The sequence below is a fragment of the Xiphias gladius genome, chromosome 23 (genome assembly GCF_016859285.1).
Source record: "Xiphias gladius isolate SHS-SW01 ecotype Sanya breed wild chromosome 23, ASM1685928v1, whole genome shotgun sequence".
NCBI classification, from domain to species: Eukaryota; Metazoa; Chordata; class Actinopteri; order Istiophoriformes; family Xiphiidae; genus Xiphias; species Xiphias gladius.
The window spans coordinates 1,199,253-1,224,519 of NC_053422.1; the positions used below are offsets into that span (position 1 = coordinate 1,199,253).

Below are 25,267 nucleotides of genomic sequence, written 5' to 3' on the forward strand. Positions count from 1 at the left end.
CCTGTTATTAAGCCGCTCTGGTGAGGCGACGCTCATTTGGGTAAAGATCACATGTTTCTCACTGCAGCTCTGACTCGCCGGTAGAATAAACAGTTTTTGCATTTGTTGGGGACTATTTTCCACAGTGGATTAATCCACATTTGGGCCTAGTGAGTATTTTGGAGCAGCAGGATGGTGTGTGTGTGTGTGTGTGTGTGTGTGTGTGTGTGTGTGTGGATGGATGGACAGATGGATAGATGTTCATTCAGGATCCACATATTTCTCCTTTATTGTAAATTATGTGATTAAACAACAGCTGACAAAGTGCACTTGTCTCTTTTTAGAGAGAAAACTTGCCTCCGTGGCAACTTGTGGTGAAAAGAAAACCCAGCTGGGTGTTTTCAACTGTATTTTATTTAGTGTTTTTTTAGTAGTTTTATGCAGTAGATGAGGAACTGATTTAACAACTGTTAAATAACTCCTCCTTTTTACTATCAATTAACCCGTTGTTTTTTTTTACCACACTTTAAAAAATAATTTAGTCTAGAAAGTTCAAGACAGATTTTTGGATTATTTCATCTTTCAAAATAAATGGAACATACATTATACATTTTTTATTTATAATGTATTTTTTATTCCCAAATTTTAGATTTATATTAATCCGTTATATAAATGTAGCATATATTCTACTCAGTGAATTAACTAAATTTCAGCAACAAACTGTATTAGACTGACTTAAGTACTCGCTGAACCCTTTATTTATTACTGTACTAGTTAAGGAGCTTCTTGTATGTTTTTCATATGAACTGTTACTCTGACCAGTAACAACTAAAGACATCTATAGCAGATACTGTATGTGGTAAAGTAAAAACGATGCCATTTTCCCCGGCGTTGTATCAATAACACAAGGGCGTCTGTACTTAATTACGCTGCTTGAATAAACATACGTACACTCAGCTGTGCAAACAAAGGTGTCCCCATGTGAAGTTCACAAAACAAAGATATGAAAGTGTCCATATTTCTTTTTAAAATTGCTCATATAATCGGTATATAAAGCAGTACATTATAATAACAGTGCTTTATTCTACCTGCTGTTAGCAAAAATAAAATCAGTTTCAATCCCTTTTCATCAGCCTTACAACAGCCAATCAGCGCAGACTACCTCTGACACCTCGACCAATCATGGCTGTCCACGAGGTTCAGCTCCAGGGGCGGGCACTGTCCGGTTCGTCAGAGAGTTCACTTCGGCCAATCAGCTGCTGACAGTTGACAGGAAACATCAAACCTTTGCTCTCGGCGACCAATCAGAGACAGGGTACGGCGGGTTCTGCCGTCCAATAGCCCACGTGATCCTCCTCAGTAGTTCCCAGGCGGTCAGATCGGAGAGGCAGAGGTGAGTGAAGGGACCGATAAATGTCACATTTTACAGGGGAATACAGGCGGAGAGCACCGTTTATTGGGAAATGTTGGTTTATATATACTAGACTGCACCTTGTTTATTTCGATAATGTCGGTTTGAAATAAAATGCCGTTAAAAATAAAGCTCCGTGTCTCTGAGTGGCTAACTGAAGCTAATTAACCACTTGTGAACTCAGCTAGCCAGTTAGCCAGCTTGTCGGCCTTTAATAACATTATTTATTTATTAATTTAATCTCATGAGACTTTTCCCTTTCTTACGACTTACTGCGGCTGACTAAAACTCTGGTTGTGCCTCCTGTAAGTAAGATGAAGGTAACTTGTCTCATCCTCTTCACTGGCAGTTGTTTCGTAATAGCATCGCAGCTACGCTAAACTAAGCTAAGCTAAAATAAGCTAGCTGAATCAGCCGTGTTTGTAGGGGGGAGCTGTTTTTATATAAGGTCACTTTAAAGAGCTTAATGAGCTGATAAAGAACATAATTTGCAGTTGAAATGTTAAAACAAGGCTTTGTAAAGTACATGCTGTTAATATATAATGAATGAGTGTGTGGCAGGGGTCAGTTTAGCATGCTAACCTCATCAGCCCAGCAGCCACAAATCAAACTTGTGCAACCGATTATTACTCGACACTTTATTTGAAATTCTAGTGAAGATCCTGAAATATCCGAATATATTTGCACAAATTTTGTACAAATGAGGGTTCAAAGATGCAGAGCTGCAACCAGTGGTGGAAGAAGTATTCACATCATTTACTTACGAAAAAAATAGGAATAGCTTACTGTGAAATTTCTCCACTACAAGTGAAAGAAAAAGTATAGAATTATCTTAAAGTAGGTCTGCAATTGATGATTATCTTCATTACTGGTCTTTAAATGTCATAACAAAGTGTAAAATGCCTGTTACAATTCCTCTCAGCCCAGGGTGACTCTTCAGATGTCTTGTTTTCTTTGACTAACAGTCCAAAACTCAAAGATAATCAGTTTACTATCACATATGGAACAAGAAAAACAGTAATTTCTCATATTTGAGAGGCTGGAACCAAGAAATATTTTAAATTGAATAGGTTAATTTTCTGTACATTGTAATTTGGGTAATTGTTGATACTATAAAATGGGGCAAAATACTGAAAAATGTCTACCTCAAGAGTCCATGGTGACATCTACGTATGTCTCATCTTTTCCGTGCAACATTCCAATACCCAAAAATGTCAGTTTACTATGATATAAAGGAGAGAAAAAGCAACAGATCTTCACATTGGAGAAACTGCAAGCATATCCTGTCATTTTTTGCTTGATGCGTGACTTAGAAGATTCATTGATTTATCTAAATAGTTGGTGATTTAATTTTCTGTAAATCGACTGATTGTTTCACCACTACAGTGGTGCACAAAACATTTAAAATATTTCTTTTGGATGGAATAATGCAGCCTTTCAAACTATGGCTTTGTTTAAAGATTTCATAATTTACTCTTTACTAGTATTATTTTACTGTAAACATCATGAATTTTATGAGGTGTTGAAAAAAAACAATTACATCATAAATATGAGATACTATTCCAATGTGTGTTCGAAATCAAAAGATATAAAGGGAAATTTCTTGATTTGCCTGGGGAAATTGCAGTATTTAAGTAGTTATTAATGGTTAATAACATCTAAAATTAATACCGTGTCAGGCAGCAAAAGACTTTTTCTCATGATACTCCATTTAAACTGTGATTCAGCAGTTGGTGGTGGTCTTTCTGCAGGACACGCAGCAGGCTCCTTTTCAACTTAAGGGAACAAGAGGTATTTAACTGTTGAGGTTATGGCAGCAGTGATTAATTTACTCATTGACTAATATATTAATTACTGATATAATGCCGTGTCCATTACAAATTCCCAATGTGTTGCATTTTGCTTGATATTCCGCTAGTATGATGTCTTGTACGACACCAGACCAAATTTATTAACTAAGAAAAATCAGAGATGTGTGCAGCAATACAGATGTCTGAAACCAAGCTACAAAGGTGGCCAGTGTGCAGCTGTACAGGGCATCTGCAGGGCTTGAAATACCGTATTGAATTCAGTTCCTTCAAAAAAAAGGCCTTAGAAGTTATTAAAAAGTCTTAAATTTGCAAAGTGCTTGTTGTGTCTTGCCTGCTGTGGAGACCAGCAGACAGTTGCTCAGACTTATAATGGACACATGGTTTTTAGCAAAAACGTGGACGTTGTGGTCATTTTCTTTCTCCTTGTGATAGTTTTGAGCCTGTTTGTAGTTGTTTTGTGGCACTTTTAACTGAGCTTTTACTTTCAAAGAAGAATTATTCATACAGAGGCTCTTGCCTAGGGGACCCCTGACCCCTCGGACCACACAGACCTCCTCAGTGATCAATACATGTGTTCTGGTCACGTCACGATAATTGATTAATTATTACTAGGAATTACTGCTATACACCGCTGGGTAGTTCTGACAAAAATGTGAATATAGATAAATGAATGTACTTAAAGAGTAAATGCAGGCCTTATTGATTGTGTTCTGTCATTGTTTGACCGGTATGACCATGAAAAAAGTATTAAATTACATCCTACATGGTATTAAAGGCTTGGAAAACACTGCAGAAACCCTGCGTTAAGACAGAGAGAAAGCAGCAAATCTTAACGTTTGAGATGCTGGAAGCAGCTGTCTTGTAAACTCAGCTAATCGATTGATCTTTTCAGTCCTAATGAGTGTGTTTCTGTTTGTTTTCCCTCAAGAATGTCGACACTCAATTATAAGAAGGTTATAATCTTGCAGTGACATTAATTTCTTGGCCAAAGCTCCAACCCTTAACAAAACCAGAAGCGTGTGTTTGTGTGTGCCGTGCCGGCGGCAGCAGCCCGACCAGTTCAACCAGCTGCTTTCTTTCAGGATACAGGGCGGTGTGTGGGACCGCCACCCGCTGAGATGTGTCTGCTCTGAAGTCGTTCTGAGCGGAACCAGCTCTGTGCTAACAGTCCTGTAAATTACTGTGAGATTACAAGTCTCCGCCCGAGTTTCTGGAACTGGCCATTTGAGCAGCAGAGTGACGTTGTTGTTAATAAAATCAAGTTCCCACATAGATTACACTCTTTCAAATAAATGAATTAAAAGCCATTTTGACCACAGTCGCTTCAATGACACTTAAATAAATCCATAAATCTCTGGTCCTGTTCGCTAATGCTGCAGCTAAAGTTTTACAGCAAATCTGCAGGTTTGATCACTGGTCACCCAAAAATTTACAGCTATATTTCACTGGATAACAAATGCAGGGACATTTATTAATTTTGATCAATAATAATCAGGACCCTCAAACCACTAAATTTGACTGTGTATGGAATATGTAAATTAGCCTTTTGCACTACGTGTTTCTGCTTGAGTTAGTAAAAATTAAAATACATAGCAGCACTACTATAGCAGCAGAGTAGTTCCACTCATGGGGACATTTTTAAAGTTGAAGATAAAGGAACAGATGAGTGAAACATTTGTAGTTGGAAAGCACTGTGTTTATATTTCCCACAGGAAGACATCTCCTCACCGTTTGTTTCAGTTTAAATAGTAACCTGCCCATCCTGTCTGTCTGGTGATGAGTTAACTGAAGCAGGCTGATAAAGATGGATTCGGCTGTTTAATGAGTTAAGCTGCTCACAGCACTGGCAAATGTTTGTTTTCTTTTAAATGTGAGAAAAAGCTGAAACAAGTTGATTTACACTAGAAAGTTTGTTTGTTTATTTATTTATTTATTTTATTTATTTATTTTTTTTAAAAAATTGTCCATAGTTTGTCATATCCACACAGTGAGTGTCCAGAGGATTGTCAAAATATTCTGATGTCTAAATACCTTCTGGAATTACCATTAATTAATATCAAAATAATGGCGCTCTATTGATATTGATATAACTTAGTTTTTTCTCTGTTGCCCTAAAATAAAGTCTAGTCTCTTATCAAAGAATAAGTACACAAGACTAATAATCTGACCAAACCTTGGTGCCCATTTGTAGTATATTAACATAGAGCTGAAACAATTAGCCAATCAATGAGATGATTGGGAGAAAACTATTAAGGATCATTTCAGTAGTTTAATTAAGCAAAGACATCTGAAGTACTTGGACTCGGGGAAACTTGGATGGAAATTTTTTTTAACTTTTTTGACATTTCATAGACTAAAGATGTTTTCATTGACTGATCACTTAATAGAAACACTAGTACAAAGATTAATGTTAAATGAAAATTATTGTTAGTTGCTGCCATATGTTAATGTTTTACATATTTGGTGCCACAGACGCAGTTCAGTCAGTCCTCAGAAAGCTCTGTTTCCTAATCAGTCACAGTTACAAACCAGTACAGTTATCAGACAGTGAATCAGAGGGGCATCAGATGCGCTGCAGGCTGAACTAATATCAGATTAACTGACTCCAGTAACTCCGTGCCTGCTGGTGCTGGTGTCAGTCTGGGTGGATAACAGCCACTTCAGCTGGTTTCACTGAACTGATTAAGAGAGGCCGTTGTTTTATCAGCCAATCAGGGTCTATCTGAAAGCTTATTACCCCTGCAGGCTGTAGGAAAACTGTGGCGTGGGTGTTCGACTGGTGCCATAGAGCTCAGTCAGTGATCAGGAAGCCACACTTTTGCACAGGGTGACATGTTACTTCATTGCCGTTTCCTTGTGTTTTAGGAAATTACTTAAATTATTAGCCTGTTTTTAAATTTTATGTCTTTACTTGGCAACTGTGGTTGATTTTTGAGTATTCTCACCGAGCTACTCTTTATCCAAGGCCATCACTAGGATTTTAGGGATACTGAGGACATTTTTAAAAATAATTTACATTTTATTTATTCAGTTAACCAAGTAAATTTTATTTCCTGACATGAGGATCTAAATGCTGTTTCAAAGCCTTCACCACACTGCCAGCCATACGATTCTGGGGGAAATGCTGAAACCCTTGTTAATATTTTGTAAATAAAAATCATCAATTTCTGACACATTAAGTTCTTGCAACTGCAACTGAAGATTATTTTGATCATTGATAAATCTGCTGATTATTTCCCCGATTTAGCAATTTCTATGTTGGTCTGTAAAATGTCCACAAAGGTTAATGAAAACTGCCAGGGGGGGACATCTTTTAAATGTCTTTTAAGATATTCAGTTGACAAGGATATAAAACAGAGGTCGAAAAGAAAATCCTCACTTTACAGGAGCATGAAAAAGGACATTTTTGACTAAAATGATTAATGATTGTATAACATAATAGTTAATTTTCTGTAGATCTACTAATCGATGAATCAACTTATTGTTTCAGCTCTATTTGAATGTGTACAGTTTTCCATTTGCTCACATATTTGTGGCCATTGTTGCACAAAATCTTGCAGGTAAGTCTATTGAAAAAAATGTAAATTTTTTAAAGGAAACGTAATCTGTCCACCGTCTCGAGCGGCTGTGAAGGTGTTCTGCAGCTAATTCCTACAAATGCTATGTGGGCGCCAGCCAGATGGCTTTGATGCAGAGCTAATGGCTAGTATTGCTGGTGGTCACACTCCTCACTACGCCGGGGGGCTGTTAGCCAGGCATGCTAATCCTGCTGCAGGTTAATCTGATTAGCCTGGCAGTCTGCTGTGTGAGATGCGTAGCGCGTTAAAATAATCAGCTGAAGGCGAAGAACTGCAGGATCAGGTTTTATTGTCTCCTTTTGCAAATCATCACTGTACAGTACATGTGGCTTGCTCCTCATTCTGCTGTTTACATTTTTACAAGTGTTTTTTTTTATTTTTTTTATAGGTGTGCAGATCTGAGTAGCGAGTAATAACTTCTATTCATTCAGGGATCACCTAGAGAAATATGTAGTGCTGCTTATTTTAAAAGTAATACAAAACATGTTGTATTAAGGGTGATGGTTTTAAAGTGGCCCACAGAAGAGCTACATCATTTGTAGGAAACATGACTACTGCAGACAGTGGGAAATTAAAAAACTAATGTTAGCTTTTATTGTCCTCGTCACATTTTTGGCATTTGCAAAAGTCATGTTACTGTATCAACAAACAGATAATTCATTGTTATAGTTACTGACCACTTAATTCCCCATATCTGCCTCTTTTCTTAATTTACCTGTAAACACAGGAGCTCCGTGTAACACCGCCGCAGGTCTGTAAATCTGAATACTGCCAACCCCCTCAATGTGTGTGTGTGTGTCGGTATAATGAGTAACCTGCAGTCTCCACAGACTCCACAGTGTTTATGTGCGGAGTAAACTGTTTGGGGGTGTGTGTTGTGGGGTGCTTCAGTAATCCCTCGGGGTGTAATCTCATTAAGGTTAAAAGCTGTGTTCGCGCCTCCTGAGGGTGCTGGTTGGTCACTGTGGTGGTGGAAGGACGGCAGGGAGACGCGGGTTAACAGCATGCAGTGTGTGTTTGTGTGTGTTAATGACAGAGGCACACAACACTTTTATGAACTGCAGTTGGAGCTGCTTATAGAAAAATACATGCAGAGATTCTATTGATTTGATTTTTTTTACTTTTTAAATTTCATTCATTCATTTATTTTTTGTGTGTGTGCTTCAATAAAACAATAACAAAGACACGCAAAATCCCAGTATCCAGTAGGATCGGTGCTGGATCAAAAGACATCAGCAGTAGTTTAAAATAGTATAGTAGTGCTTCTTCTTTCACTATAATAATAGATAAATAGACAGAGGCTCTTCTGATCATCAGTGTATGTGACCGCCGTTCAGCCTGAGTCCTTTTTATGGAGTACCGACAATTGGGGTACATGATTTCTATGTATACTGTGATTGTCTTCATGTATCTTTTTATATAGATATATTTATCTGTTTTATATACTTAGTAATAAAAATACTTATTATTTGTAACAGGTATGATATATCAGGTGTTTCTGTAAACATGGATTGTGGGTATTTAAGATATATTTAACTATGTAGTGTGTGTGTGTGTGTGTGTGTGGCCTCGTAGTTCTATCAACATCTGCACGTAATCAATACCTGACTGTCAAATCGAATGAATTCAGTACAATACAAAACCTTTTCGACAAGATTTATTGTCACGTAACATAAAACTGAACATGTATGGATAATGTTCTCTCATTAACTAAATAAAAGTAGGGCTGCATTTCAAAATAAGGGAAAATAAATCAAATGTGAAAATTGTGCATGTTGAAATAAAGTGCTTAATTTCAGAAAAATAAAAGGAGCTAAAGCTTGAATTTCCCTTTTACTGTTTCACATCTTGACTCAACAGTCTCCACCAGTTTTAAAGACAATAAATCCCAAAACACATCTTAACAATTGAACACTTCACTTTCTTCCCCTCTTACATCCCACTCCCCCACTTTTTTGCTCAGTGAGAGAACTGAGCTCTAGCTTGTCCTGACTTGATTTTAGATCTGGGCCTGAATGGAGTCAGGGCCAGTCTCATACACATGTGGAGGTGCTCATTGGTGAGTCTGGAACGATATTTAGTTTTGATTATGTTCATTGTGGAAAAAGCTGCCTCGCAGTTGTATGTGGATGTACAGGGCTACTTTCCTCGGACCTGGGAAAGCTGTCTCAGAGACCATTTGGAGCCAGAAATTGGAAGGGTCTTACAAACTGCTCTTTCAGATCAACCAGTTGCATCTGGAGAGGCCCAGCATTTAAAGTGCTGTGTACTTTCTTTGAGAACTCCCTGACATCTGTGATGAGAAAAGCGGTTCTGAATGAACATGGTGAGCTGCTGTCAAAACAGTTGCTGAAGTTTACAATCAGCTTATCAATGAAGTCAACAAAAGAAGAGACATCTCTCTGTCCCTGAACCTGTTCCTGCACTGCTGGGAATCCTGCACAGTCTCCCTGCAGGTCTTCCTCGAACACCTCAAGTTTCCTCTGAAAGGAGCGGACAGCTGTCATCAGTTCACAAATTGAATTTTCCTTGCCCTGTGGCCTCACATTCAGTTCATTCAGATGTGATTTGATATCAACCAAAAAGGCCACATTATCCCTCTGTTTCTCATTTTCCAGAAAGAGAGAGAACTGTGTTGCCTTCTGACTTCTTAGCTCTGCCAAGGGGCTGCTACTTCCCTCCTGATGGACCAAAAGCGCTCTAACACCCTGCCTTTGCTGAGCCATCTCACATTGTTGTGCAGCAAAAGATCATCAGCATTGGCATCGCCTTCTCTGAGGCATTCCCTAAACATGCAATGCTGGTAGGAAGAGGATGCCCTGATAAAATTGATCATTTTCATCATTGTATTCATCACCTCAGCATGCTCTTCTGACAGGGCGGCGCAGAGGACAGATTGACGAATGGTGCAGTGTTGAGCTACGAGCTCAGGACTGTCCTCTTTCAGTCTGGCTACAGCTCCTCTCTCTCTCCCTGTCATAGCAGGGGCTCCATCGGTGGTTATTGAAACCACTTGTTTCGGCTCTATGCCTCTATTTGTTCACATCTCCTTAATGGCCAAGTAGAGGTCTTCTCCTTTGTACTGGTCTGGAGGGGAGTGACACCTAACCGGTCTCCACAGAACGCTTTCTGGTCTGTCTTGAAAAACCTGACGTACACTAACAGCTGAGCATTGTCGCACATGTCAGTGGACTCACCCACAACTAAGCCTGCACATGGTGCCCTATGCATGGCTTCACGTGGCTGGGTTAGCACATCCTGAGTTAATATTTAGCTTTTCTTTGTGGCAGATGATGCTGACATGGGTATTTGCTTTTTTACCACAAAGCTCTTGTTTTTGTTTTCCCTCAGTGTTTCAGCTACTGCGCTCATGCATCCTTTGACAACCCCTCCATCAGTAAATGACTTCTTGTGTTGACCAAAATCCAAGCAACTTTGAGGGAACGCTCATGAGCACGTTGTTGGGCAGTGAATGTGTGGCTCAGGTTCCTGGTGGACTGGTCATGTTGGGCTGTGAGACCACTTATTTTCTGTGATCTCACTTCTGATTTGAGTGGGTATGTTTGTTCAAAACCTTTTTATGTTTTGTCTCATAATGGTATTTCACATTGGCACTTTTTAATAAGTGCCAGGGTTTCTGAACATATGAAACACACTGGTTTAGTGCTCCCAATGGCAAGCATGAACAGATAGGAGTCTGTCCATTCCGGATTAAATGCTCTATTTTGACTGTCCACTTTCTTTTTTTTTTTTCCCCGAGAGCACCATTTGTTCCTTATTCTTCTCTCTTTCTCCCTCTCAGTCGTCTGTTTCTCTCCCTTTTTTTCTTTCTAGCATCTGTCTGCACTGTATAGTCGCAATGTTTACCGCCTAGAATGCACAGGCTTGATTGGCTGAATAATGCCATTGGTCTGTGTTTTTCCTCATCCACTAAACCACTACCGTAAAGATTACAAAAGCTGCGCCGGTTAAAATAAAAGCGCCCCATCAGGTTTTAAATCATAACCTTTGTTTTTGGCTGTAGGTCCGGGCCCGTATGAGACGGCTTCTGGGTCCGGACCCGGACCGCAGTCCGCCTGTTGGTCACCACTGCTTTAAGGGGAGCTGGTTGGTGTGCGGGTCCATCTCTTTTCAACTACCAAAAGTCTAAACAAAAACCTTACTCTTCACGCTTGTAGTCGTTGAGTTAGTTGGTCTGTACATATTTTCTTAAATTGAATAAAAGCTTTACTCCACATGCTGAAATGCACATCTGCTTTAATGTAGGACATGTAAACTGAGTTTTAAAATTAAATTTACTTCTGTGATCATCATCAGCTGATCTGAACACAGTCTCTGATACTTTTCATGCATTAATCTGTTTTTAGCTCTAGACATAACTAATAAGATTCTGAATTATACTATATCCTAAATTTTAGTATTGACATGATAAACAGTCTGTTGGTTTGTTTCCTTGAATCCACTTTATTTATAATTCCTATGGCTCTCCTCGTGTGTGTGTGTGTGTGTGTGTGTGTGTGTGTGTGTGTGTGTGTGTGTGTATACAGTATAGTGGATTTAGATTAGTTGTACATGTGTTGTCCCACACTTGTAAACAATAACTAAAATAAGCAAGAAATACAACATTTGAAGTGACCTGTTGTCCAATATGATTATGAATAGAGCTTATGATCAATATAATATTTTATATATTGAAATACATATTTTGAAAAGCTGTTATGACTTCAGCCTCCTTCGCAGCAGGACTGTGAACAGTTGTCAGTAAGGTTGTGTACTGATAGTCGGTTCCATTTTGGATCCTTGCTTCATCCGGTTAAAATAACCACGTCAACAGCAGTAGATTATATCAGCTGTAGCTAATTAATGTTAATTGTGTAACGTGATTTCTGGCTTCTGATCCGACACCAGTTGATCACAGATCTGAACAGAGTCTTCGACTTGGAGTTATTTCACTTAAGTTTCTACAAAATAATTAAAAGATAAACTTGATGAGATTCGATAAGGGGTTTGACAGGATTCAGATTTGATAAGTGGACTGGAGATTGTATTTGATTTTTAATAAACTGCTTTCAAACCCCAGCCCTAGTTGTCAAACATCAATGCAACATGTGTACCTGGTGGGACAGATGTGTTCACACTCCTCCTCCTCCTCCTCTCTGCAGACTATGTATCACAGGGTTGGGTTGTTCGTTCTTCTGGCGGCGGGTCTCCTCTGCCTGAGTTTGGCCCCCGTCTCTCGGGCTGACGACATGGTTGAGGATAGTCTGGATGATGACATGGATGTGGAGGATGAACTGGATCTGGGTTTGGCCGGAGCTGAGGAGGAGGAGGAGCTGGAGGGGGACATGCAGAATGAGGCTCCACCTGCTCCTCCTACACCCAAGGTAAGACAAGCTGATTGGGCTGTTTTTTGTTGTTGTTGTTTTGCTTGTTTGTTTTTGTTTCTAAAGTGGTTATTTATACAGGGTATCTACAGGATTTGAAAAGGGATAAGAAGCACTGAATTTAGTTTCCTTAAAAAAAAAAAAAACGGGTACTACAGGTATCAGAAATTCTTCTAACTTGTCTCTTGCCTGCTGTAGGTAGTAATGTTGGTTCTAAAATATGTTTGAACCCAGCAGACACCCTGTTATAAGACAGTTTTCGTTGTACCAAGTGGATGTGATATAAACAGGACTTGTAGATCTGAGTGGAAGAAAAGAACCAAAAGTAATAAAACATCATTAAACCAGTTTAAATTTTGTGATCACGTATGAACTGTTCGATAAATTTGTTGACGTTTTTTTTTTTAAAAAATAAAAAAATAAAAAAATTGAAGATCGCGCAATCTGATCGAAAGCTTCAGGACACTACTGAATGGACCTTGTGTGGATCTCGTGATGAGATTGTATTCGTCAACTGCTATTTCCAAGGTCGAGAATGAACATTCAAAACACATTTATTTCAGTGTCTAATGCTCAAATTCCAAGTATAGATCCTCTAAATAATTAGTATTTTGTGACGTAATAAGTTTTTCAAATTGAAACCTGCAGTGCAGAACTTTTGTCTCCCCCTTCTGTCAGTCAGAGTAATTACACCATCACTGTTGAATACAGGGAAATTTCCACTGTTCAAAGACGATAATCCATTATTTAGAGAGTAATAGAATAGCTAAATAGCCTACTCCAAATGTTTTACAAATGCCAACAGTTCTGTCAGTGCTCTCCAGCCAGGAAAAGCCACACCAGCGGTAATCTGTCTCTGTCCTCGCTGTCGATCACTTTCTGTTTTAGTCTGTAACTCTTCCTCTGCATGCAGAGTTTCTTTTTAATCTGGAGCATCAGAAACTTTTCTTGGACGTTTCCTAGGTTTTTCCACTACATGGTACGCTATACTCCCAGTTGCTGTAGCCTTCTTTGTCTCCGTCGGCAGGGTTGCTCACCTCCTTAGCTCATAACACATCGGTACTGGTGTACAGCGTGGGAACATTGCCCTAGACACCAGATTTAAAACTCTGGTATACTGTGAAATACAGAGAGATTTACCTGGTGCTGATAGGCTTAATCAGCACTGTGTATACTTTTAAGGGCTTGAAAGTAACGGATGTTTATTAATGTGTAAAAGTCCCGCACTTCAGCTTTAATTATTTATTATTATTATCTGATGTCAGGGGTGCTAATCATGAAAAAAAGATATACTGCTGTACCCTAATTTCACGACGTTGTACTTGGTGCATGAGGACAAGTAACAGTTTGACTGTTGTAGAAAAACTGCAAAGTTTGACCTGTTGGTGGCCTGACATAAAAAAGTCATTAACCAAAGACATGAGAGCTCAAACGTAGTAATCCATCAGTTACCAAGATCTTTCACTATGTTGCAGAGACAGACTGGTTTCATTATCCTAAGAGCACCACTGCTGGCGTAAGTGAGAACTTAGAGTACATTAAATAAATGAATAAATGACACAGTGGCAGAGATGGTTTTCAGAGGTTAGGAAATGATTTATGCAGTGTAATTTTTTGAATTTTGCTTATTATAATTCCTTAGAGTGATACCGGCATTTTTGCAGAAAATAAATTACGGAACAGCAGTTGTGGCGGTGAGAATAATAAAAGCTGACACACAGTTTGTCATGTCCTGATAGTGTGGTTAACCGTCATCACGGTCTGAACCCTGAAGTCTCCTTTATACCCGTAAGCGCCAGGTTGACCACATTATTTACATGCATCAGTTGGAAGAGAAACCAAAAGTGAACACACCTGAAATATTTTCTGTTACTCTGGGTTCCCAGTGAAGAGAGACTAAGCATGTAAAATGATCAGGATTAGTAGAGTAGGAGAACAGAAGGCATTTTGTTCATCCGCAGAAGTCAGATTTACTGTTACAGTAGCAAAATGAACAAAATATGTGTTTCTGCTGTATGTGGATCTGTCATCAATACTGAAATCTCTATTACAGACACAAATGACCCAGTTCATGTACTTTAATTTTCTCCTGTACCGCTTTGTGTCCAGGTGACCTACAAGGCTCCAGAGCCTATGGGGGAACATTTCTTTGCTGAGTCGTTTGACCGGGGAACACTTGACGGGTGAGCACAAGTTTGGGACTACAGCTAATGATGAATTTAATCTGCACAATATTTTCTTGATAAATTGATTAATCACTTAGTCTCTACAAAATGTCAGATAATATTGAAACGCCTTATGTGTGTCTGATCAACGGTCTGAAACGCAGGGATTATCAGTTTGCTGTCATATATCACAAAGAAAAGCAGATCAACACATTTGCGAAGCTGGAACAATCAAATATTTAGCATTCTGGCTTTGAAAATGATTAGTATCAGAGTAGTTGCAGATTACTTTTCTGTCGATCGATTGATCAACTACTTTTTGCAGCTCTACACAAGTTACAAACAAGATCTTTCTCAATTTGCATTCTTTTCTGTTCAGCTGTCCTTGTTGTGAAACGTCGTCACCCACGGCCCGAGATCTGTCACTAAGTAGATAAGAATGCTCCAGATAACCTGAAATATTCTTGTTCTTTCCATTTTGTAGAGGACACTTTGAGAACTTGTGTAAACTGGGTGTAGCTGAATATCCCAGCATGCATTTTTCACCAACCAGCGACCATGGTGGAGCCTTTGAGCCGATCTGATTTTTGTTCTGAAACTGTTACGCGGTTTTAGTTTTTTAATTGATAAATTAACCGTTCATCTTTTCAGTGCGTAGTTGATTGATGATTTATCAAAACATTGCCTCCTAAAAACACTTTTTCGGGTGCTTTTGTAGATGTGAGACTTGGCAGCTGGGCTCTGACTTGTCTTTGATCAGGTGTGTTGGTGAATGAACTGTCTGTTGGTTTCAGATGGGTGCTGTCCAGCGCCAAGAAGGACGACGCTGATGAAGAGATCGCAAAGTACGATGGTAGGTACAGATACACGGTGTCTAAATGTCCGACACACCATGTGGAGTTACAGCCTGTAGGTACTGTACGCTGACGTAAAGATCTGCAACACATAGTGTTTTCACATAGAGTAACAAAAGTTAAAAAGGGCTGAATGGACCTAGTCTGTAGCAGCTAACTGCAGGCAATACAGTACTGCTGGGTCTGACTAAGTCCGTCTTAGACTGATGGAAGTTGAGCCCAGTTTGACAGTGAAGAGCTGAGATGTCCTAAAATGGCCAGTGTTTCCTGGCTGGTGTTGGAGACAGGTAAATTATGTTTTTGTTGTTTACAGGTAAATAACGATGATGTTGTCATTAACAGGTAAATGGGCGGTGGAGGAGATGAAGGACAGTAAGCTGCCCGGTGATAAAGGTCTGGTCCTGAAGTCCCGAGCCAAACATCACGCCATCTCAGCCCAGCTGCTGCGACCTTTCACCTTTGACACCCAACCCCTCATCATCCAGTAAGAACAGACCCTCAACTCTCCTCTAACGTGAACCACTCCAGACGTGACCGAGTACTGCAGAGGAACAACGTAAACTGTTTATCTGTCAGGTTGTGGTTCTGAGTCTGTTTCTGTTTGTGCGTCTTCAGGTACGAGGTGAACTTCCAGTCAGGTATCGATTGTGGCGGCGCCTACGTCAAACTGCTGACTCAGACTCCTGAACTCAACCTGGTCAGTCTGGCTCTGCTAATTACACACAAACACATACATCACACATCTTTACAGGCTGCTATTACTGTACTTGAAGCTGTGGCGTGATGTGTTGACTTGTATTAATTCCTCAGAGGCTCACCCGAGTCTCAACGAGCCCACTGTTCCCCCAAACTTAAGCTACACTGTTGAGTAGTTGGTACAGAAGAAAATATCTAATTAGCTGTTTGAAAAATGACATGAGATGTCCACCAACACGTTATAAATTACGGTTTTGGAATACTGTCCGTTTCAAATTTGGAAACTCAACAAATAGATGGTTAAGTGTTTTTACAAAAACATCATTTATTTGATGCTACGGTTGTCCTGAATCTGTCATAGCACCATCTGCAATATGTTGTGTATTTTTTTCTAGCCGTGAGCAGCTCCTCCATTTACTTTATGTATTGCATTGTTGGATGATGGTGTCCATCAACTGCACATCAGAATATTTTGTATGCACACTGACATCTTGAAGTGTGCTCAAGTGTGCTTACACAACTGCTTACTCACTGCTCTGTTAAAGTGAGTGTATAGTCTTGAGTTGGAACAGTAGATTAAATAATGGCCTTAAATTTTTGTGTTTCGTATTTTGATTTTGTAGTTACCCATATGTACGTTGGGAGGGTTTTGGTCTTGATAGCAGTGATCTTCCTCTTCGTACTGGTCTGGAAGCCTCACACATGGGATAGGATTTTAAAAAAAATAAAATAGAACATCGGCAAACCGCAACTATTGTTGAATGCGAAGACTAATGCAGTTTTGATGCCCAATTTTTACAGATTCAACATGGGGATCTTTGTATTTTTTGTTGAGTGACTCTAATATTTGAGTTGGATGTAATAAATGAATGGAGCTGTGGGCTTACTTATTTAATGTTAACAACTGAGACTCCTAAAGAGTCTTCAAAATAATAATACCCCTATCGTTCCACCATGGCCTCCACTGCTAGACCCTTCTTTATATGTTCAACTTGTGAAAATCTTCATGACAAGTGTTGAAGCAGAGTGTGACTTTCCGACACTCAATCTGTGCAAACGTAGGAGCAATTTCTTTTTTTTTAATTGATACATGATTTTAAGGACGGATTAGAAAACTACTTTAAAAATCTAATATTTGTCCGCATGAAATGTATATATCCGCTTTCATTTTCAACTTCTTAGGTTGTAGTGACCTGCATGGCTTTCACAGCTCTGTATTTTCTCCTATTTTCAGCATTTAATCATTAATGCTTCGATGTAGCTGATCCGTGTGTGTGTTTGTGTGTGTTTCTTTAGGACCAGTTTGTGGATAAAACTCCGTACACCATCATGTTTGGACCTGACAAATGTGGAGAAGATTACAAACTGCACTTCATCTTCAGACACAAAAACCCCAAAACTGGAGAGTATGAAGAGAAACATGCCAAGAAACCTGACGCTGACCTGAGGACGTACTACACGGACAAGAAGACGCACCTGTACACACTGGGTAAGACACGCACCTGTACACACTGGGTAAGACACGCACATGAATGACAGTCCAGGTGTTTAACTGCACTGTGTGTTGTCCCCCAGTGCTGAACCCAGACAACAGCTTTGAGGTGCTGGTGGATCAGACGGTGGTGAACAGCGGCAGCCTTCTGACAGATGTGACCCCCCCTGTGAACCCCCCCGCTGAGATTGAGGACCCCGATGACCACAAACCCGAGGACTGGGACGAGAGGCCCAAGATCCAGGACCCAGACGCTGTCAAGCCAGAAGACTGGTCAGTACACACCGTCGGTCATCAGAAAAAAATTCCATTATCTGTGAACTACTAGTTAACTTCTGAACAGCTCTACTTTCAGTGTTCATCATAAAAACAAGGATGGACTTGAGGCTTCTGGAGCTAATTTAAATAAAAAATGATTCCATGAGAAAGGACAACATAAGTTGGATTTTACAGTTTATGGGAGGTGTGTGCAGACATGTGAATAATTGTCCAACTGATAAGACATCAAACTAAACTGAAGGGGATGCCATACTTCAGTTGATACTAAACAGTCCTGAGCCAGATTACGTGCTAATTCTACTCAGGTCTAGAGCCTGTAGATTGTTCTAAATTAAGTAGATTCAGACAGTATCCCGACAAAAAACACACATACACTAGACTTTTTTTGCTGGAAATGAAAATGGTGGACCCTACTCACTGCAAAGAAATTAAATAATTGGGGCTGATGGTGAGACGGCTCGAAGAAAATCTCGAGCGAAGAGATGAAACTATTCAGTTATTATTTAATATTTAAAAATGGTTAATAATTAAAAACGTTATTAAATTAGTAGCATTCTGAAGGTGACTGTTAACGAATCTTTATGCATGGCATCAAACAAAACACTAAACTATTTTTCTTTACTTACTGCAAAAAACATTGTGCTACAAGAATTACTATGTAGTGTGTATATATAGTACTGTGTATATGAATAATATGTAATATGGAATTCAGTTGGTCCAACACATACATCATTTGGTGGTAGACCATCAATTGTTTATTCTATAAAATGTCAAAAAAAAAAGTTTCCCAGAGTCTTCAGATGTCTTGTTTTGTCCAACCAACAGTCCCAACCAAAACATTCAGTTTACAATGAACTGAAATGGAGACAATCAGACCATCCTAAATTTGAGAAAAAAATTGGTTTCATTTTTCCATGAAAAACATCTTGATCAACATCTTGAATATTATCCGCTCTGACTCTAGTCCTGAGATCAGACCACACCAAGAGAGTACATACTTTACTGGTACAGCTACTATCTACTGTATGTTTATACATTTTTATGAATATGTGTGCAGGGATGAGGATGCTCCGGCTCAGATTCCAGATGAAGATGCAGTGAAACCAGACGGCTGGTTGGACGACGAGCCAGAGTACATCGGAGATCCTGACGCTGTCAAACCTGAAGACTGGTACGTATACATACTCTCACATTCAATGTCATTTGTAAATCCCGATTTCTCAACCAGAGGTCTGTAGATCCCTGTGATGGTGTTGCAGGGCATCCCTGAATGATTGTTTTAAAAATTATTATTAGATTACAAAAGGCACTCAAAGTTTGGCAAACATTAATTCCTAAAGATCAATAACAGATCAACACTGGTTAGACAAATAGACAGATATAACTGTGTCTTTGTACATATAGGCAGTGGATAAATGAAAAACGTTTAACTTGTAAGAATGGTGCATGTCCAGGTCTGCGATATATGAGACGGTAAGCAACAGTCGGTTCTTGTAGTCAGTGCGTTGGATGCAGGGGAAATGTGCAGGTGTAAAGACTTAGGTGACTTTGACAACGACCAAATTGTTATGGTCAGACAACAGCATCTCTGAAACGACAAGGCTTGTGGGGGGCTCCCTGTCAGCAGTGGTGAGTACCTACCGACACTGGTCTGAGGGAGGGACAAACCACAAACCGGGGACAGGGTTCTGGGCACCCAAGGCTCATTGATGCATGAGGGCAATGACTGATATCCTGTTTGGTCCAAACCGTCAAAAGGGCTCCTGTGGCACAAGTGGCAGGAAGTTTTGCTAAGCCCGTCCAAAAGTGCCTACAAAAGGGCATGCAAGCGTCTGAACTGGTCATTGGAGCCATAGAAGGTCGTTTGGTCCGATCAGTCCGGTTTTCTTTTGCATTAGATCATGTTCACCATTTACATGGGGAACTGATGGCACCAGGATGCACTATAGGAAGAAGACCAGCCGGTTGAGGGAGTGTGATGCCCTGGGCCATGCTCTGCTGGGAAACCCTGGGTTCAGGCGTCCAGGTGGACATCAGTTTGACAAGTACTACCTACCTAAAGATTGTTGCAGACCATGTAAACCCCATAATGGTAATGGCATTCCCCGATGGCAGTGGCCTCTTCCAGCAGGATAATGCGCCCTGTCACACCGCACAGTGTTCGGGAATGGGTTGAGGAACATGAAGAATTCAGGGAGCTGTTCTGGCCTCCTAATTCCCCAGGTCTCAAGCCGATCAAGCATCTGTGGGATGTGCTCGAACAAGTCTGATCCACTCCGGCTCCACCTCACAACTTACAGGGATTAAAGGATCTGCTGTTAAGGTCATGGTGCAAGAGACCACAGGGACCTTCAGACGTCCTGTAGAGTCCATGTTGCTGTAGTTCAGAGTTTTTTGGCAGTGGACCAACAGCATGCATCCTCAATGAGGTCTTCCCCTATCACAAGGGCTCCAACACTCCAAAATGGCGGAACCCCTGCTCTAAGGGATGGCTGGGTGTTTAGTTTTTTAGATGAATAAAATCATCTGTACTCCCTTTGTTATTGTGGATTACAAAGCACGTTGAGTTGCCGTGTTAACTAACCAGGTTCAATTTGATATCAAAGTCAGAAGATGCTTGTCGGCTGATAGCTTATTAATCAAACTCCAGACCCTGTTCTCCGGGTTCATTCTGGTAACTGTGTCTCTGTATTTCCTGCCCTTCAGGGATGAGGACATGGACGGTGAATGGGAGGCTCCTCAGATCCCTAACCCCGCCTGTGAGACTGCTCCTGGCTGTGGCTCCTGGAATCGACCGATGATCGACAACCCCAGCTACAAGGGCAAGTGGAAGCCCCCAATGATTGACAACCCCAACTACCAGGTAAGGTTTTAAACCAGATTCAGCTGTGTTTGGATTGGGAAACCGCATAATTACCTTTTTTGAAAAACTGACAGAAAGACATCGAACATAGCAGTTTCTAGGTTGTAATCAGCTGGATTCAGTGGTAGTGTTGTGTGATCCTGACCTCAGACTCTAAATGTTCCCAGGGCGTCTGGAAGCCAAGGAAGATCCCCAACCCAGCGTACTTTGAGGACCTGCACCCGTTCAGGATGACTCCGTTCAGCGCAGTGGGACTCGAGCTCTGGTCCATGACCTCCGACATCTTCTTCGACAATTTCTTCATCACCAACGACCGCAACACCGCCGAACGCTGGGCCACCGATGGCTGGGGACTGAAGAAAGCAGCAGAGGGCGCTGCTGAGGTGGGTTCAGGCTGAAGGATTTTCAGAGGAAACGTGCCAGAGATCTCTGGGTCAAATCTGCATGTTACTGAGCAGAGAGGGTGGATTCTGATGATCTGTATGAAGTTAATTTAAACAATACTTTAACCCCTCAGAGTGAGGGCGTTAAAGGTGCTGAAGACACTAAAGAGCAAAGAAAGTTGCTGCTTTGAAAACTGGACAGGTTGTGAGTGTGAGAGTGAGAAAAGTAATTTCCAGAGTATACTACTGGTCATTCAGATTTATTCAGCGTTTTGTTCAGGTCAATGTTGCTGCACTTTTAAAAAAACACTGACAACTTTAAAACTCAATGTGCAGACTGTGCAGACTCTCTCTCTCCTTAATTGTAATTTCCAGATTTTTCCTTTTTGTCATGAAATGTGACGTGTGTTTTGAACCACAGGGATGATGTAATCCTCTGGAGGAAGCGGCATCTCATTGAGTGAGACAGAAATAGATGCTTTGATCCTAATAATAAGAGTCTCCTCAGAAACCATCAGAGACAGTTTGTGTCTGCAGCAGGAAGATATGTGTTCACTGACTTTGACTGACAGACGCTGCATTCAGGGACACTTTGCTCCGTACTCAGATTATTACAGCTGCATCACTATGACTTAAAATTCTAGTCATAGTTGGTTTCCTGAAAGGAACATTCCACCTATTTTAAGCCAAGTGTAGAGTATGAGACTTTCAAAGTCTCTTCTCATACAAATATCTAACAAGCAAAGAGGTAATAATAAAGTTATCTAAACTTAAAACTAATTCTAACTAAACTTGAAACTGATTCTTAGAAAGAATTAGACAAGGGAACTTTAAAAGGGCTTTACATGAGACAAAAACCGTTTTAAGAAAAGAAACATTATATAAAGACATTTAAATGATTGAAAAAGAGCAAATAAAATGATTTATATCTTTATATATCTAATCTAAAATAGAATGAGGCACATTAGACTGTAGAATAAAAATTACAGTGCAGCGGCGGTGCATTGCAAGATATGAGGAAGTTGTTCCATATTTAATATAATAAAATGCAAACATTAAAGTATGAAGCCCTTACTTTAGTAGAACTGAGTTATAGTCAACCTTGAGTAATTAGGGGAAAATAATACTAAATATCCTCAATCTCCAGTTCACCGTGTGTGTGTGTGTGTGTGTGTGTGTGTGTGTGTGTACACGTAAATAAATAAACAAACAAACTTGCTGGTAACTAACATTTTAACCAAATTTCCGTCGCCTCCCATTACACTTTCTTCTGAAATTAGAGGTGAAACACCAAACAACTCATGGGGACCTTTTTATCCCATTGTTTAGAACACCACCTCCGTCTCCACCTGCTGCACTGTTCTGTAGTTGTGGTCTTGTTTTTGTCTTCTGTAACAGTACTAATGTTTTTCTGTGTGTATCTTTTCATGTTTCTGTCTGTGTTGTTGCAGCCCGGTCTGGCATCTCAGATGCTGAGCGCAGCAGAGGAACGTCCCTGGCTCTGGGTCGTCTACGTCCTGACTGTGGCTTTACCGCTCGTCCTCATCGTCGTCTTCTGCTGCACCAGCAAGGTACCAGACACACAGACGCATACACAGACACACTGCAAACCGCCCTGCTGTGGCACTTTTACCATGCTGCTAGTTAAGCGACTGTCTGAAAAGTATCTTAGTTTTGACGATTGTTCCACTGAATAAAATCCACCGTTTTTGGTGAAAACCCAACGTGCTCACAAGTCCAGGAGAAAGGGAAAACATTGAATCAGGGTTTATTGAAGATAGATTACAACATCACAGCAAGTAGTCCTATTTACATGGCATTAACTACACGTTGTCATGACACAAATTACAAAAAATTTAAAGATATTGCAAAGTCACAAATTTCATCCACAAAGGTCTTAAATGTAAGGAAAATGTTTTTGTATGAGATTTAAATTAAAAAAAAAAAAAACTGGCTGGAAAATCTCCAGTAATGTTTTCTGACTTTATGTAAGACTCATATGTGGACCTGAAGTAAATGGGTTATTTTTAAATGGTTCATCCTTCCATCCATATGTCCAGGTCGTGTCTAATGATTAATTAATATTATTAGGAATCATTGTTATATACAGCTGTGAAGGAGTGTTTTTATATCACCAAAGTCTGAACATATTTGAGTTTTGGACTGTTGGTCAAAACAAAAAACATGACATCTTTGAGAAACTGGACATTTATGACTATTTTCAGACCTTTTACAGACTAAATGATTAATTGAAAAAATAACTGATTGGTTAATCAGTAATTGTTGTTTGCAGGTTTTTCTTGTTTTACATCTTAGGTTACAGATCAATCAGCCCTCGCCATTATTTTCTACATTATGGCAGAGTGGAGATGTTTTTTGCAGCAGTTCCATCCAAAAATGGCCAAGTCACCAAAGGCGTCCTGGTGCACTGGGGCGAGAATCTCCTCTAATTGTTGACACTCTGCTGTCCAAATAAAAGGACAGAAAATACTCACATAATGTCAAAAAACTGAGTCGATAAGCAGAGTCAACTGGATTCCGAATTTATAAAGGTTAAATATGCGTAACCAGACTCATATCTCGAGTTTTCAGGGAAAGGAAAGACTAGAAGCTACAGTTAAATTATTACTCAGCCGTCTTTAATGGTCGTCTGTGGGGAGACAGTCTTGTCTCTCACTCTGAAGTACAGACCGAAGAAGACCAAACAAACGCAGGCTGTTTATTACTGAGCTGGAAGTGATGGACGGCATCGTGTGACAAACTGTACAGAACAGATGGATTCAGAGAGGGAGGCTGATTGCTGAACACAGAGGTCAAACTGTCAGTATTTATCATTGTAAACGTGTGTCAGTGTCGGTGCAGTCTGCAGCTTCGAATGTTGGAAATGACCGGAAATTAAGACTTTACAGTTTCTAAAGTCAGTGTCTGTCTTTCAGTTCCAAGTCACATATATATTATATAAAGTTTATAATCATTATTCAACTTTTTTCCAGGTGTTATATTAAAATTGTGATGTTACTGTTGCGAGCATTTGGAAAGCTTGCCTCTTCTAGTTTTCTTTCATGACTTTTTGTTGTCTTTAACTCTGCAGGTTCACTTTTGAGGTGAATGTGGCATTAAAATGTCTTGAGAGGTCGTGAGCTGCAGATTACTGTACGTAGGTCTCTAAAGTCCAGCTGAACTGACCTGTTTTCCTGTTTGTTCTGCAGAAGAAGAGCCCAGCGACCCCAGCAGAGTACAAGAAGACAGACGAACCTCAGCCTGATGTGAAGGAAGAGGACGAGGAGGACGAGGAGGAGGAGGAGGAGGAGAAGAAGGAGGAGGAGAAGGCTGAAGAGGCAGAGAAGAGTAGTCCAGGTTGATGTGATGTTTAGATTTCAGAAAACGTTTTGCGATTTCCTCTGAGACTCTGTGATTTCCTGCTTTGACACTGTTGGTCTGACTGATTAAATCTCTCTTCTCTCAGCTGCAGAAGAGAAGAGCGACGGAGAAGAAAGTCCTGCAGAGAGAGAGGAAGAGGAAGCAGAGAAGGACGAGGAGAAGGCCACAGCAGATAAGGTGAGGAGACCAGAAACGGCAGCACTGCTCTGAGGTCGCAGCTGGCATCACAACTGCTGCAGTTTGTTTTCTTTTAAAAACATGAAATTTACCGTCCTCGTTTCCTCTAGAAGTCGGAGGAGGACATTCTGCGGAAATCTCCCAGGAACAGGAAGGTCAGAAGGGACTGATATCTCTGAAGCCAAAGCCCTGACCTCAACACCTCCCCCCTCTCTCCCCTAAAATACCCCCCGTCCTCCCCGCCCCCCCCAATCCTCAGCCTCTTCTACTCTTCTGCTCTGAGGTGATGAAGCCTAAATGGATTCCATGGAAGCAGCAAAGCCGACAGGAAACTAATCAAGAGAACGGATGCCTGATGATGATGATGATGATGATCCTAGTATGAGCAGGACTGAGTTAGTGTGATTAAAGGAGATTTACTGACCTTAACTAAAACTTCCTGCATCATTCCTTAACAACGCCCGAGCAGACTCGAACCCATGAGACCAACGTCTGCTGTCCCGTCTGCCAAGCCACTGCCTGCCACCACCCTGAGCTAGCAAGCGACCCGCCCTGCCAACAGCCTGTTAATTACGCTATAAACAATTTGCTAATAAGTCTCCTCACAGACGTAAATTTGGCTGTCACCACCGACTAGTTAGCCTACAGTCTGAAGTAGCCTACCATCATCCTGCTTGGGCTACCAACAGGCTCTTAATTAGCAGACCAGCAGTCAGATTATTAGGCCATCCACTGTCAGGAGTATCCTGCAAACGGTTAGGAAATTAACCAACCGTAAAACAAGTGAAATGGCCCTCAAACAGGCTTCTCTATT

At 40.4% G+C, this 25,267-nt stretch overlaps 1 protein-coding gene across 1 annotated transcript; it reads left to right on the forward strand.

The window, feature by feature from the left end:
* The first annotated feature begins 1,290 nt into the window (after positions 1–1,290).
* Positions 1,291–24,882, forward strand: canx (calnexin). Its single transcript, XM_040119320.1, has 15 exons — positions 1,291–1,372; positions 11,942–12,163; positions 14,273–14,346; positions 15,123–15,181; positions 15,525–15,666; positions 15,798–15,879; positions 17,175–17,367; positions 17,454–17,643; positions 18,707–18,820; positions 20,356–20,512; positions 20,680–20,895; positions 22,347–22,466; positions 24,105–24,252; positions 24,362–24,453; positions 24,564–24,882. Exons 2-15 carry the CDS (start codon positions 11,945–11,947, stop codon positions 24,621–24,623), a joined length of 1,866 nt encoding a protein of 621 aa, XP_039975254.1. The 5' UTR covers positions 1,291–1,372; positions 11,942–11,944; the 3' UTR covers positions 24,624–24,882.
* The last annotated feature ends 385 nt before the right edge of the window (positions 24,883–25,267 follow it).